Source organism: Hetaerina americana, unplaced genomic scaffold (assembly GCF_022747635.1).
Source record: "Hetaerina americana unplaced genomic scaffold, ioHetAmer1.1.p SCAF_2, whole genome shotgun sequence".
Lineage (NCBI taxonomy): Eukaryota > Metazoa > Arthropoda > Insecta > Odonata > Calopterygidae > Hetaerina > Hetaerina americana.
The window spans coordinates 87,345,966-87,362,354 of record NW_027286763.1 but is presented as its reverse complement, the minus strand read 5'-3'; the positions used below and the strand labels follow the sequence as shown (position 1 = coordinate 87,362,354).

General features: G+C 35.7%; 1 protein-coding gene and 1 long non-coding RNA gene across 2 annotated transcripts; one reads left to right on the top strand and one right to left on the bottom strand.

Annotated features, from left to right (window-relative positions):
- Positions 1–667: 667 nt before the first annotated feature.
- l(2)k10201 (lethal (2) k10201) lies at positions 668–12,532 on the bottom strand. The gene is made up of 4 exons (XM_071584833.1): positions 12,230–12,532; positions 11,680–11,881; positions 4,063–4,276; positions 668–2,180 (listed from the first exon to the last, which is right to left on the bottom strand). The coding sequence occupies exons 1-4, from the start codon at positions 12,367–12,369 to the stop codon at positions 1,954–1,956; spliced, it is 783 nt and encodes a 260-aa protein (XP_071440934.1). The 5' UTR covers positions 12,370–12,532; the 3' UTR covers positions 668–1,953.
- A 131-nt stretch (positions 12,533–12,663) lies between these two features.
- On the top strand, positions 12,664–15,494 carry LOC139687609 (uncharacterized). The gene is made up of 3 exons (XR_011700649.1): positions 12,664–12,755; positions 15,023–15,247; positions 15,350–15,494. It is a non-coding gene; the product is annotated as an uncharacterized lncRNA (long non-coding RNA).
- Positions 15,495–16,389: the final 895 nt, after the last annotated feature.

Genomic DNA, 16,389 nt, shown 5'->3' with positions numbered 1-16,389 from the left:
ATTGTCCAGCTAACTTTATGAAATGCAAACAGCAACATTTCACAACAGACTTTTTAAATCAATCTGACCAAGTTTTTGCCACTTAGCAGCATCATCAGTTAAGTATGCATCAAGGCTTGGGTTTGGATGGGAGGAAGGTATTTAGGTGATTATAGGGAGGGAGAAAAGAAGGAAGAAAACAGGGTAAGAGAGTAGAAGTAACATAACAAATGAAAAAGTCTCATCGAGGGTCAAGTAAGGTCATTCACAGGGCTTTCGTATGTCTTTGGACAATTTCATTTTTAAGTTACAAATACTTGTAGCTTATTCTTGTTCAGCCCTCCAGTGAAAACCTATCCGTGACAATACATTATTCCTACGTTTCACAGAATACATTGTTTTGAATGTTCTATATCATATTTAAAACTGTTTCTGTGAGGACTTATAATTTGGCTGGTAACTTAAAGAAAGGGGTCCCTGGAGAATTTTAACTTTTCGAGTAATTTGTATTTCTTTCATATAAGCTCATTTAAGTGGCATGTTATTTGCTTATTAACGTCACTTATCCATCATTTAGACATGCATTAGCAAGTACAGTATGCTGTCTTTTGCTAAATTAATGAGTAAATTCTTTGCATTAAAAAATAGTATATTTTATCATGGTTCAATTTTAATTAGGGGTAGCACAAATTGTACATGACGAGATCACAGTAAAAGGTCTGTTCAAAAAAAAAAGATGAGAATATTTTAATAAATACTTGATTTCTTAGTTGCCCTTCAATCATGCTAATTGCCTTAAAAATACTACCCTTGGCTGCCAATACAACTCTCCCAACATTTTTTCCAACTTTCGAATGCCACCTGCAATGTTTCTTTTGGGATAGCAGCGGCACAATTAGGTTGTATGTCTTCAATAGTTTCAAATAGGCATCTTTTCAAGGTGGATTTCAATTTAGGAAATAGGAAAAACTCCGCAGGAACACGATCCGGAGAGTAGGATGGCTGGGAGATCACCGATGTGCTGTCTTTGGCCAAAAACTCGGTAACAACCAATGATGTGTGCACCGGTGCATTGTCGTGATTAAAGCACCAGGACTTTATTTTTCCACATTTGTGTTCTCTTACACCCAATATATCTGTCAAAATGGTAAAATAAAATCCACACTAATGTCCACTTCATTGGAAATTTCACTGACAGTTAACCTACGGTTTGCATGCATTCACTAAATCATTCACACTGTCGATATGGGTAACATTTGTTGACATCGATGGTCATCTGCTTCTCTGTTCTTCATCAGTCAAGGTTTTTCCAGAAGTGGTTGTACCAACGAAAACACCATGCCTGACTCATAGATTCATTGCAGAATGCCTCTTAAATCATTGCATAAGTTTCAGTCGCACCTTTTCTGAGGATAAAACAAAACTCATAGTACATGTGCTGCTTCTCTAACACTTTCATTCTCACTGACGCAAGAATTTGTACAGCAAATGTGTCCAAGCTCAGAAAAGAATTGCTGTCATGTGGAGACAATTTGAGATAGGACCACGAGCAAGGCAGTGTTTTACTTCTCACTGACATTGCTATAGGGCATCGCCTCATAGATTTTGATCTTTCCAGAAGTTCATGCATAGAAAGACCAGTCACATCTTCTTTGTATAGAGCTTGTACACCAAGGTTCAAGCAGTGACAAAATTGCACAGATCGCAGGTAGAAAAAGCACATCTCAAAAATCTCAAGGCTTTTAATTAAGGACCAGTAGTAATTAAAGCTTACACATTTATGCTGACAATTTATTTTACAAAACTCACCTTTCAAGAGCCATAAGTACATAGTTGGTTTCATATGATTTTTGCATGGCCATTTCTAACATGAGGCAAAAAAATCTAGGGTTTTTGTAATATACACAGTCCTCACCGAAGAGCCAAATCTTTGAATGTATATAGAGCAAAATCTTTGCATGCTATAAACCAGTGCTAATGGGATGGAAGAACATCCATCAACTCTCCCATATTTGGAATTTCTTTTGTGGTGGAGATTTCTTCTTTATCATCAGCGTTTTTCTTTTTTTGATACCAATGTTTACTCTTCCCTCCTCTAGTTTTACTGGCTGCAAATGCCCTTTCTTGATTGTAGCCAAAAGTAAAAGCTTTTGGCGTACAGGAAATGTTAGACTTTGTAGGTGGTAGCTTAGAAGAATTTCCTAAGAGGGAACAAATATATGTATTACAATATGTTTTTAAAATAATGAAAAATGAATACGAAACATATATAATGAAGTTGCCAAGCATAGTTACTGCAAGGATACTGGAAAAGAGAAAGATCCTTACATATTGTAAAAACAAACAAATATAGCAGGTGGTGGATTGGAACAAAGTGTTTCTTTTTCATTTATTAAAATGAACTTCCACAAAGTTGAGGCTGAAACTATTGAACGAATATAGCAGTTATTTACTATCAATACTGTTTCCCCTGTAATTTGATATTGAAATTCTTCTAGTATGTATCGGAAAGATCCTAGCAAGACGGGACCAAAAATTATTTCTTTAAATGACCTATGGACTGAATACAGTACTATTCCATTTAACATGTCTCCATGAAAATACAGGGTGCGTTCCGAAAGTAATGCAATTATTTTTTTTTTAATTAATTTATTGCACAGATTTGCACAAACACTTAAAATTCTTCAAAGTACTGTCCTTCGGCCTCTAAAAGATGTCTGCTGGGGTAGCATTGGTACCTGGTGTTTGGCCAGGAACTCGCAGACTTGTAGCTTGTGGCAAGGCACGTTGTCATGATGGTGTTGCCAGGTAGCAGAGATGTCTTTTCTCGTCCTGATGACTCTTTTTCTGAGTCTTTCCAACACATCCACATAGTAGGCAGAGTTAAATGTCAGTCCTTGAGGAACAAACTCCTAATGGACCACTCCTTTACAGGTCAAAAAAGAGAATGAGCATTGTTTTCATTTTGATTTGCTCATTCTTGCCTTTTTGGGCTTGGGGGACTGGTCAGTGTGCCACTCAGAGCTTTGGCATTTTGTTTCTGGGTTGTATTAAAAAACCCAGGTTTCATCATCAGTGATAACATTGACAAAATGATCAGGTTCATTTTCAGTTAGTTGCAAAGGTTCACTTCAAATTTCCACACAGTTGGTCTTTTGGTCGTCTGACAACACCTTGGGCATGAGCTTGGCACACAAATTCCTCATCGCTAAATCTTTAGTGACAATGCAGAACACAACAGTAGACGACAAGTTCAGTTCACTAACATCCATCTGGATACTCAATCGACAGTCAGAGTCCAACAGTTGTCGAACACAAGCCACATTGTTGTTGGTTTTGCTGGTTGATGGCCGCCAAGAGCGTTGCTTGTCTTGAACCTCTTCCCAGCCCTCCTTGAAGGCCTTTAACCACCTCAAAACTTGTGAGTAGGACAGGGCATTGTCCCCATAAGCCTCACAAATCATTTTGTTAGTCTCCTCAAGAGAATTATTCCAGTTAAGCACAAAACTTAGTAAGCTCGTGACGTTGCTCGATCATTGATTCCATTTTTTTTGTGACACAGTCGGCGCGCAGAGGTTTACAGTAACTGACGTCCTGCCACTTTCACAGCTTGGAGAGCACTGAGACCAGTTTTGTGGCAAAACTTAGTGTCCCCCCCACCAACTCCAAGTAGTTCAATCCCACTCTAACCAATAGGAGCGGCGTAAGAAATCCAATTGCATTACTTTTGGGACGCACCTTGTATTAAGGATGAAGTAGATAAAATTTATGCATGACTATTAACTAATGAAATATCTAAACATAATCAATTGCACACAATGCAAAGTAATGAGAGGGGTAGAACCAAATGAAGATATACATAAATATGCATATCAGAATTAGGTGAAAATGAGCAAATACATGAATGAAATGGAAATTATACTTTGAATGAGATTTTTAGGGTCATCAATGAATTGATTAGACAGTATAACTTTGTTAAAATATGACCCACTGGAACTTCTGTTCTAGCAGGTCAGAAGAATGAAAATAATGTGGGATGCCCCAACATGCCTAATATATTTAACCATTAATAAAACTACTAACCCATGATGCTTTTCTTTGATTCTCCCCCTGCCGCTACCTCAGCATCATCACCTATAATTTCCTTCTTGTGGTCTATTTGGTCTTTTTTACTCTTACTCTTCTTTGCACAGTCATATCGAAAATTTGAAGGAAATTTGTGCAAATCTATACAGTGACTACGTCTTTCTTCAGGGGTTGAAAATTTAACTATACATTCTTCCACGAAACACTGATACTGAAAAAATAAAAATGGAAGCTATACAATATGTTACACAATTACTGCAATAGAAGGTGGCAAAATTCCTATTCAGAATGTATACATAAATACTTAATGGTAACTTTATACATATAATGCAGCCTAATAATGATGTTAAAATAAACTGTTGGGGTATTTTTTTAGAGAGGCATTAATTGGAAAACATTAAGACAGAAACAATTTGGAGACAATAAAGTTTATTATGAATGGCATTAGGTTAATTTTATTTTAATTGTTTTATAATGTTTCATTTACAAAATACTGATTAAACCACCATAAAAATATAATCACATTGAAAAATTTTTCATAATTTATTTCTGGTGAAATATCTGAACACTTTTATATGTTGATGAACACCACACTTGTCCACCATAACTCAAAATAACTGCCACCAGTTGTAGGCTAGGCAAAGATTCAAAAGAGTAATGAGGCCACAGCAAGAATATTTGACATTCTATACCTTTCTCATGAGTTTTAAGGAATCCTTTTATTGACATGCACATTTTTGTCTTCAGACCTGTCATTTCCTTTTGGACATCCCAGCCGTAAACTGTGGCAGCATGCAGTAGATTATTACACATATTGACTACTGCTTCAGTTAGATTTTTTTAATTTATATCAGAAATTAAATTAAACCAGGCTTTTACTAGAGACCACAGTAAAATACTGCCATTATTTTGCAAGCTCACATATCTTATCCATTAATTAATTGTGGCCACTACCAGTTTTCCCCTGATCTGAATGTTGTCATTATTCTCATTCCCATTAATTGATTGTACGCATATTGATGTTAAGCTGAGGAATCAGTTGATTTTTCTTCTGCATTCTGCTGTAGGTACTTCTTCAACTTTATTAATGACTATATTGTTCCAAACAAAATGGTACCAAAGAATTATCATATCAATGAGCACAAGGAACATTCTTTAAACATTAAAACAAATCATTAATTGCACATTTTAGTTCAATACTGAAAAATGAAAATTTTATGCTCCCTGTTCAATGTTATCAGATAATGCCTACTGCATACAAGCGGGTCAATCAGGGTTATTAAGTATTTTAGACATGATGACATTTTAAAACTGAACCGCAAGGAGTAGTTAAAACCCTTAGGTAATTACAAAAATTCATTCTCTGATCCAAAATATTTATTCATACTTAGTTTATGACCTTCATATGGCAACAAGACCCAACAACATATGGTCCAAGAACAACAGTTTAAAACCAGATTTAATCTGTTTTCCATAAATGAACATCTTTGCTGAATGTCATCCGAAATAGGAAATATTTTTTCATCAATGTCAACCTTTTTGGAGACTATGACAAACTGAATGAAACAGTCATTCAATTCTTGATAAAAAGGTCTATTTTTGGTAAGTAAATCTTTTTTCCTACAGATTTTAATCATATGACAGGTGCAAGTATCTTTTGATCTTATTGAATCAATTTCAAATCATACCTTTCCTCAAAAATTAATCACCTCATACCACTGACAAGTACAGTATTACTACTAGCAAGATAATGCATGTTAATGGAACATTACTTCTGTCTCCAGCATACTTGTTTGAAAAGTTAACCAAGAGTTCAAATAATGCAACACACATCTGGGTAAAGTATCCCAAAGGGATGAATATATTCCAAATAGGGTTCAGTGTCATTCTATTTTCTTTCTCTAGCAAAATTTATGGATGATAAAAGGATCTAATATCTCCCATAAATGAGAATTATTTTGCTTTTTACTCTTTTTCTCTGGATACACACTTTCCCCGACTGTGGTATTAGAGATGATTAAAGTTATGTGGTTTTCCAGAAAGAAAAAGGCGAAGGTAAATGTTACAACAGGAGGGCAAAAACTAGAGCAAGTGAAATAGTTTATGTCTCTTGGAAGTGTTTTGGGCCCAAATGGCCAAAGTAATAGGGATATAAGGAGAAGATTGCATTAGCTATAGAAGCCATCACAAGGATGAGGGAATTGATAGCAGGGATGTTGAGAAAGGATGTTAAGAGAAGACTCTTTAACTTTGATTTTAATTGCAGGTCTGTGCACTGCGGAAACATGGCCATTGAAGTAAAATGGTATGCATAGATCAGAGGCTTTTGAAATGTGGGTGTGGGAAAGGATGGAGAAGGTGAAGTAGACAGAAAGGAAAACAAATGAAGTGCTAGGTATGATGGCAGAGGACAAAGGATTGCTGGAAGAAATCAAAAAGAGGCACGAAAAAATGGAAGCAGAGCGTTTTGAATGGCGATGGAGTGTTGAAGATTATGAAAGAGGGGAGAACAAGAAAGCAAGGAAGGGGTAGGAATAAGATAAGGATGTTGGGCAGAATGAAGGGGGAAGGAAGTAGATGGAGATGAAGAGAGGTTTGTTTTAGAGAAGGTTTTTGGGATTGTTTTGTTAGGTGAGACCAAATAACTATTTCATAGTTGTGTCCATCCCAAAACCTACCTTAACCCTTAGATTACCTATATTAAAAGATTAAAAGAGGGGTTACATTTGATCTGCCTTTGTGTAAGCAGTAATGGATTCCTAAAGTACCTGAGATGTCAGAGGGAAATGCAACTCAACTATCACTTATGAGAGCCTCTCCATTTTCATGTGCTTTCTGGGGCATTATAAATATCTATGATGATATGACTTGATTCCTAGCTGAGTTTTCCAATGAATTTAGGATTTCATAGTTCTTGAAGTCACCCTTTCCTACTATAGCCAATAATCAAATTTTGCTGATTTGCGGGCAAAACTCTAAAAGCATGGCAATCAGAAAAAACTTATTCTGCTAAAATTATTACCGCTAAAATCAATATATTCATTTATGTTGATGCATACTCAAAACAGTTGCTGTTATATCTGTCTAGTTCTATGTTTACCTCACTGAAGAAGCTGTAATCACAAAATATTTTCCAATTGTTACCGAGGTCAAGGATAATTGTGGATTTAAATTTCATAAACCTTATGGTTTTTAAGGAAATAACATTTTTCTTGATACTCCAACCCAACTGAATATGCGGGGCTTTCATTAACTCAACTGATATTCAGGGCTCACTGGCACTATGGCTTATCACTGTTCTGAGCTTTCCTAGCCCTATGTATATGAAACCTTATTTATAATTTGTCACTACCAATAACTTAAAATGTAATTGTTTAATCATTTGTCTTAAAGTTAATAGGGCTTACAACTATCAGTAAACATTAGGAATACTTCGCCACATAACTAATAATACAAGAAAACCAAACTCTTTGGAAATGATGAAATTAGCCAAATTAAAAAAAGGAATATAACTGATATCAATATGACATATTTTGGTCAAAAAAATTACAGGTGAACCTAAAATAAATGTAATTACAGACAACATCAAAAATATTTCAGCACACAAAAGATTAGTCATAAAAAATATTGAAGCATGGCAATATTGCATCAACAAAACATAAACCTGAATAATTTATTCCACACATCAGTGATTACATGGTCACCAATGTTATCGAAGCATGTTATATAAAATCTATATAAAAGTGTTGTCATTCTTAATTACAACAAAGAGATATTATTTACTTAAATAACTCTTTGTCATATTTTGATAATTTAAATTTTTGAAGAAATTGCTCATAACTTTTCGTTTATTTCTGATCTGATTATAACCCTAGGATACCACAAAATAAATACTTTTTAATTACTTATCATATCCAATTATTTTCACTGACTCCTGATTACTGTCCATTGCACCAAGGATCCATTTCTCAAAGCTAAGACCCAATTAACAAGTCTTCTAAAACCAATCATAAATTCAATAAAAATATTAAGAACCATATCTACACTGAAAAGTAAATGAGATACACATAATAAAATTACTTTAATTTGAAAGATCAGCTCAAGTACCTACAAGGACTTACAAATTGCCTTCTTACATTAACAAATGGATCCCAGGTTGTGGGCTCAGAGTATACAGAATACATATACCTATGAGTTTGACTACCTATAAAACAGAATACCTGTAAATTTCAATGCTTCTGTTATACAAGGTTTTTCAAGTAAAGACTAGCATGATTATGAAGACAATGAATCTCAACAGCATAAATCCATAGCTGCCATACTTGGGAGCCTATTTGACTTTAGTCAGGATTCTTTCATGGATAGGATGGGAATTATTTATGAAAATTAAAATGATAATGCTAATTATGCATTTAGATTTTGCGATTGCAAGGCACTAGGTATCCAGCGGAGGCAATAAGAGTAAGAATACTCAGAAGTAACACAGTCATGCAAGAGCTGATCAAGACTTACCTAACCTTTGTTTAAGTAGTACACTATACATAATGCTCAAATTTCTATCACTACAAAGGGAACATGGAAGATTTTTTTTCTGAGATGCATGAAAGAAAGAGGCTTGAAAGGCAACTTAGTTGACAAGAGAGGTGACACAGCCCAAGACTTACAAAGTTCATCTTGATATTACATGTTATTACAGAAAAGCATTTCATGCCCAAAAGTTGTTTCCTAATGGGGAGAAAATAAATGACATTCATTTATTGGTCTTAATAGCAAATTGTCTCACAGCACTTTATGAATTATTAGTAATGAAACTGTGAAGTTCAAAATCATTTAATGAAAATCAAGCCTCAAAACAGCCAGGAGCTTGAGGTGAAAACTCATTAGCAGGATTAGGATCCAAGAATCCACCTCCCAACCCTGGGAATAACTGGACCCAGCCATCCCTTAACTCTTCACTGTTCCTGTAAAGTATTCATTCAATAATAACTGAAATCCCATGGCTGCCATCTGACTCACTCACTTGATCATCTGCATAACTGACTCAATCACCTTGCCAGCCACTTATACTGAAGCCCTTTCCAAGACCCACCCTCAACATTCCTCAGAATATATGTCGAAAAGAACCAGTGCTAGCAGACAACCCTGTCTCACTCCCCACTCAACCACTGCCCAACTTGATTCTCTCTCTGTTCTTATCTGTGTCATTTGATTAATCTACAAGTTCTGAAGTCACCCATCATCCTTCCAGTTTACTACCATATTCTGCATTATCTACATGAACTCTACCCACTTTACATGATTGAATCCCTACTCAAAACCTATGAAGCATACAAAGGCATCCTCATTATATTCACGGTCCCTTTCTAACAACCCTCTGGTAACTGCAATAGTGTCACACGTCCCTCTTCCTTTTCTAAACAACAATTGATCTTCTCCTGAATATTTGTTTGCACTATTTTATAACTTATTGATGATTCCAAGAAATATACCTTTGCTGCAACTGAAATTTAAGTAATCATTATGTAGTCTGCTTTACACTTTTCCAGATGGGGATCAAAAATTACTTCTTCTGAAATCTTCTAGCCAATTCTTTCTTCATAAATACTGCATGTAAGTTCAAAGAATCTCTTCTTTCCGTTTTTCGCTACATTATTATTTTTTCTTCAGGGATATTACCTATTCCTACTGCCTTGATTGATATTATCTCCATTAGTGCTTTTTATAACTCATTATCTAGTATTTCTGGACTCAAGCTATCCTTGCATACTTAACATTCCTCATCTATTTATAAATTGGCTGGCCGAATACCATAAAGCTATCAAGCCTATTATTTCCACTTTCCCTCAATCTATTTTGGCTCTTTTAATATAATCTGTCTTATCTCATATGGCAGGTATAGTTTTCCCTTGCTATATCCTGATTATTCTTTTACCTTTTATTTAATAATGCTTCCACTTTTCCTAGCATCTGAAATATCTTCATATAATTGCACTTATATCTCCACGGTATTTCCTTGGCACTAATAGTTACTCACCCAAGTTTATTGTTTAGCTCTTTATATGTTCTTCTCCCCATTTGTGGGTTTACATTCTTCCATTTTTCTCTTTCATTCATCCTCTTAGCAATCTCTCCTGTCACCCATGGCTTCTTAATTCTCCTATTCTCCACCATTCCTACTTTGTCCTCATTATCATCATTACATTCTACATACCTAACTAAACCAATGTGATCCTATTTGGGGTCTTCCTTTCCACAGATTTCAGCTTGGCTGTGTAAGGATATTATATAATGATGACCACAGGACACCTTTCCTCTCTCACTGCTCAGCACAACACCCCACCCCGTGGACAGAGTCTTGCAGTTACCAGGATTCTTCACCTCTTTTTTTTCCATCCAAATTGAGGTGGTTTCCTGCTGCCTTCCTAAATTGTGTTTTTTTGTAAAACCAGCACTTAAACATGTATATGATCCCACTAGGGACATATGCCTATGCAGCCACCTGAATAATACAGGCTGTTGTAGTTGTTGTGAGGAATATATCTTTCAACTTGCTCCTGCCTTGTGGCTCCATTCCTGGCACCTACCAGGTGCAATTCTCATAGGCTCCATCAGTACAGTTGCATAGGTCAATTGAAGTACAAGCCCCTTCCAATTCAACAAGGCTGTAGACCATGGGTTAGATGAAAACTGTTATATGTACAGTGTCACTTTTAAGACATTATTACTCAGAAATAACCGAGATATCAGGATCAACTTTATTCTGCATATTAATTGAACCCATTTACATAGTGTTGTAAATTGCAGCTATTAATGTAATTTTTTTTTCTTTCCAGGAAGCCAGGTATTGAAGTGACTTGCAGTAGAGATAGAGATACTAGAGCTGATGAGCTATTATATGATGAACTAGAGTATGATGAGCTACTAGATAAGAAACAGAATAAAGAGAAGTGAAAGTCACTTAAAAATGTTAGTCGAGTGTCTGATGTGAGAGTACCAAAGGAAACTAACAAGATGCTTGATCCAAAAAATAAAAGGCAAAGTTATGTTGTTTATATTGTTCATATAGATGCAACAGGTGAACCAACATGTTGTCTTAAAAGATGGCAGATACAGGCAGTGGGAGGTGAGGAGGAGAGGGGAGGTTTATGGTAGTGAGGAGAATGTGGATGTATTTCCCCACAAGTTGGACAGAATACAAATATATACTGAGATGTATGATATTACAACAAGTCTATAGCATAGGTACCATAGCCGCGTGTTCATATCCACAGTTAGCAAATGCACCCATAGAAAATGAAAAGCAATATATGCATGCCATAAATGTATAAACAATCACAGTATTCTGCCTATCAATCAACATTTTTACTATAAAAACCCTATATTTAAGGCTTAATATATTTACTAATGGCACTTCATTAAGCGTAACTTTTCCTTCTTTTCTCCTCTCATATTGTTAGACCCCAGTAAATATGTTGAACACGTAAGTAGATATGAGAAGATGTTTGTATTTGTTTGTGAAGTATACCGTCCCTGGCCTTTGTTAGTTCACTTCTAATTAGCAATAAAAAACAAACAACAAAATTATACAACGTAAAATACACCCTACTACGTTACCATCGGTTTTCGTTCGGCAAGAAGAGAGAAATATGTGTCATGTGCTTCCATAATATGAAGGTCCAAAAGATGAGGGGAAGGCAATGTCTTTCTGCATTCCTTACAAACATACCGGTGCGCAGAATTATAATGCTGCTCATATTCGTAAACTAACGTAAATGTCTTGAAGCACCCGGCCGCATCACAAGAAAACACTGGAACTCTATAAGCAAGTACATAGTTGTCAATATAATTCATCCATTTTGAAAAAACATAAAACCAAAAACTATATAGCCGGATAGAAATTATAAACAGAATTTTAAAAGGAAATTTTATCTATAATCCAAATTTCTTAGATTATCTATCAGAAGTCTTCGACCTTCAATGCATAAACCAAAAATTGATAACCCCTTTACCGTAAGTTCTCCGAATTAGTCTGAACCCCCAACATGAGTTAGCTCATGTTTAGCTTAGAAGCAATCAACTACTACTTCATTGGAGTAGCAGTAGTTTGATAAATTCAATATTAGACGCATGTTGATTAAACTAACAAAATGCATATAAAACATACGTCGCATGACATAGCTCCTCCTCATCAACGTCGTAAACAGGTTCTATCCGTCCCATGGAGCAATATGCGTTGCCGTTGGCAAAAAAGGGATCATTGGGCATTCGTCGACTTGATCTAAGTTCAATAATAAACTCATCCATTTCAGAATCACAATCATTTAAGACTCCATAACATTTTAAATTCTCGCTAACTTCATGCGGAGCGGCAACAGCCAAATATAATAATGCCGGTCATACAGACCAAATTTAAAGGGTATCGAAACCTTTGAAGAGTGGGTCTCATTTAAGAATCATATCACATATATCACATATATTACTATCAATCTACGAGAAATTAAGTTCAAATAAGCCTGATATTAAGGAATTGCAGCATCTGCATCTTACAACTTGATCTAATAATGTTGGTAGTCCTCTTGTTATTTCATTGGGCAATTCGGTGCCTTGGCTTCCTGCGCCATCTGAGTGAAATATTGCACTAGAAAATCGACGCAGTTAGAAAAATAACTTAACTAGTGTTAACCTTGATGGTATGAATGTATTGTTTGTTTCCTAATTTAAGTTATGTAAATCGTATTTTTATTATCGCCTTATTGTTGGCGGATTAAAATGCGATTGTAGGTATCAAAAGGAAGATATGGCGATGAGGTGGGGGGGATAACAGTTTAGCTACGAGAATGACTGTGGAGAGAAAATATTTCAGAACTGCACGCTACACCTGCTAATCATCACCAACACTTGGTTTAGACAACACAAATGGTTTAGATATACGTGAAAAATGTCAGGTGACTGAGAAAGGTATCAGATTATATTATGGTTAGGTACAGATACAGGAATAGTGGGATCAATTTGCACAGCTTCCTGGGAGCAGATGTGGACTCAGATCACAATTTAGTAGTCATGGAGTATAGCATCCGGTTCAAAAAGATAAGGCAGAGCAGGCAAGTTAGGAAATGGAAAGTAGAAGAATTAGCTAGAATGACAAGAAAGGAGGATTATCAGTCTGTGGCGGAAATCATGAGTGAGTGAAAGGAACAAGAGTACCATTGAGAAAAAATGGAAATTATCAAAAAGGGATATCTAAAGCTTCAAAAGAGACAATATGAACTGTTAATACGATAAGGACAACGAAACCATGGATTATGGATGAGACGATTCGAAAGATAGATGAGAGAAGGAAATGGAAGAATGTAAAGACAGAGCTAGGTGGAAGGATTTAAATAATAAATTGAGACGGGTGATAAATAGAACGAAAGAAGCATGGTGGAAGATGCAGTGTGGGGATATGGAAAGTTTGCAGAAAAAGAGTGAAATTAGTACACCGTACAAGACGGGTTAAAACACTATCAGTAAGTAAGAAGGGAAAAGCCAAGTTAAAAATCAGAGATGTTGGGGAAAATATCAGAAGAACCAAAAAAGATCAAGAGAGATGGTGGGAATATATAGAAGAACTGTATGGTGAAGAACTTAGGCCAGCAAGTTTAGGCGTAGAAAGAGAGTGATATAGATGAAGATTGCTTAGGTCTAGGCTTACTCGACAATGAGATAGAAAGGGAATTAAGGGAGATGAAATCAAATAAGGCCATGGGGGTAGACAACATTCCTGTGGAACTACTAAAAGAAATGTGGGAGGAAGAGTCTATAGGGACTGATTCGCAGCATATATGAGGAAGGAATCTGGCCGGAAGACTTCGTGAGATTAGTGTTAGTTCCTATTCCAAAAAGGTAAAGGCTACATCACGTGAGGGTTAAAGAACAATAAGTTTGATTTTATACACAGCTAAAGTGGTTCTCAGGATCATCAGCAAGAGGATAGAGAGCAGGGTAAATGATTACTTAGGTATTGATCAGTTTGGGTTCACGAAGGGAAGAGGCATCTCTGATGCCATTGCAGTAATGAAGTAGTAGTACATTTAGGGGAGATGATTGGCAGCTGAGGTAATTTGCGCTATGAGGAATGGAGGACAGAAAACTGATGTCGGCTTTAGCCTACTATTAACAAATGGCACAAAAGGGTCTGCGTTTTAACATCCCATCCAATGGATGGCGTACTCCCTTACAGTCTTTAGCATCATTATATCTCTCACACATTAAAAATTCCACACCTCTATCCATATAAAAGCCACAAATTAACAGTGGTACCTCAGCTGTTGCCCATCTCAATGTAATTGTTCTCTTGCATATTCACTCTCCATCTGTGGCTACCAAATCTGTTGTAATGCCAACTCCCTTGATAAATGTTTGCCTCCTTCAGAAGCACTAGTAAATATATATCCATATGAATGTATATCAATGATCCTCATTAAGTCTTTAAAGTGCAATTTAATGAAGGGAAAGTTGTATAGAAGAGACAAGAAGTATAATTTTGGAAACAGATTTAACATAAATAAATTTACACAAAGTCTTACAGCAAAAAAAATATAGAACTGAAGAAAATACTGCTAACTGTTGTATTTGGAGAATGAATTAAACAAGTTTTATGAAAGCTAGGAGAAAAGAGAAATTAAATTGGATTTGTTGTATTTTAAGGCAAGGCTGTTTGCAGAAAGAATAAATAATAGAAGGAAAGATTGAGGCAAAGAGGAAGGGGGAGATGCAGATCAAAATAAACAGATACCTGTATATTTGAATGACAGGTCTAATAGTAGAGAGGAATTAAAAGAGTTAAAAGAAAATTGCACAGGAACAGACAAGAAGGGAACAATTCAACTGGCAACTGTCCTGAGGGCAGATTGACCAGTGAAGATGATGATGTATTTTTAAGCTGTCTTCTTATAATATTTTCAATGCTTTTCAGAATGTCTAGCTGGTTATTGGCCTGCCAGTTAATGTTAGAAAGCATGCATTTGATGTGCTATCATGCATAACCATATCCTCTAAATCAATGGCAAGGAAGTTGATGAAGGAGGTATTCAAAAAAAAAGAGGCATTACTACAATGATCAATCAAAGGACCAAAGCCAAACAGCTGATATGGAAATATCAGCTGAGTCTACCCTCCATTGGAATTTCTGCCATTTTTTGTAGGCATCACTGATCTCCTTATGAATGCCTGTTGTCTATTCAAATCAGAGTGATGACATAACAAATTGTTTATTTATCCTGTTAAATTTTAAACATTGCAGCCTTTGTGAATAAAATGAATGGATTGCAAGGGCAGCCACTATCTATGTGTAAGTTTTCACAATTTTGCAGTTAAGGCGTTCTTGGAAGGCATAACATTGGGTAAACAGGAATAGTCAAAGCCTTAAGGAGAAAACTGAAAATAAATTAAAGTGTTATGATTTTTATAAGTCATTTTTCATTTCCTGAAAATAATACTATTATCTCCTCAATAGAGCTATTTGGGAGTTTTGTATCTTGAGGATTATTCTTTCATTAATTTAGTAACTTTTGTGTTTTTTTATTAATTAGACAGTATTTGCAATGATTGCTTTGATAGCATAAAAAACCATATACACAGTAATCAACCCGAAGGTCGGTTTGGTAGGTAATGGTAGAGTTCACCCAGTACTAAGCCCGACGGCATGTGAAATTCACACATCAGGGTAGGGGGGCCAGTTCCTTTCCCTGTGCCTGTTATGGTTTCCCAGGAAGATCTGGTACCCGAAAAATCACATAGCTTGGAGGTGGAGCTGCAGGTGCCCAGAGACTTGCCCAGGAATCAAACCCAGGACCCTCCAGTCCAACGCTCTACCCCTGGACTATCACGAACCACATATATATAGAGATACAAATATATGTAAATATATGTATATATATATATATATATATATATATATATATATATATATATATATATAAAACTTGACCTGCAACAAACAATATAATAACACACAAAAAGAACTCTGACACATTATTTCTTAAGATATAACGTGTGAGTGTTCTTTTTATCCTCTTTCATATATATATATATATATATATATATATATATATATATATATATATATATATATATATATATATATATATATATATAATGTATGTGAAGTTAGCACTAGCAGACAAAAATACTCTCAGGGAAGAGCAGAAAGTAACTGAGGGACAGGTTATAACAGAAGGGGCTGGAGATGCTGGTTGGAAGAGGTAGGTGGTGAAAGGTTTGGGAAGAGTTGGGAGGGGAATTTTTAGAAGAGTTGGAATAATATTGAAGGTGTTGGGAGCA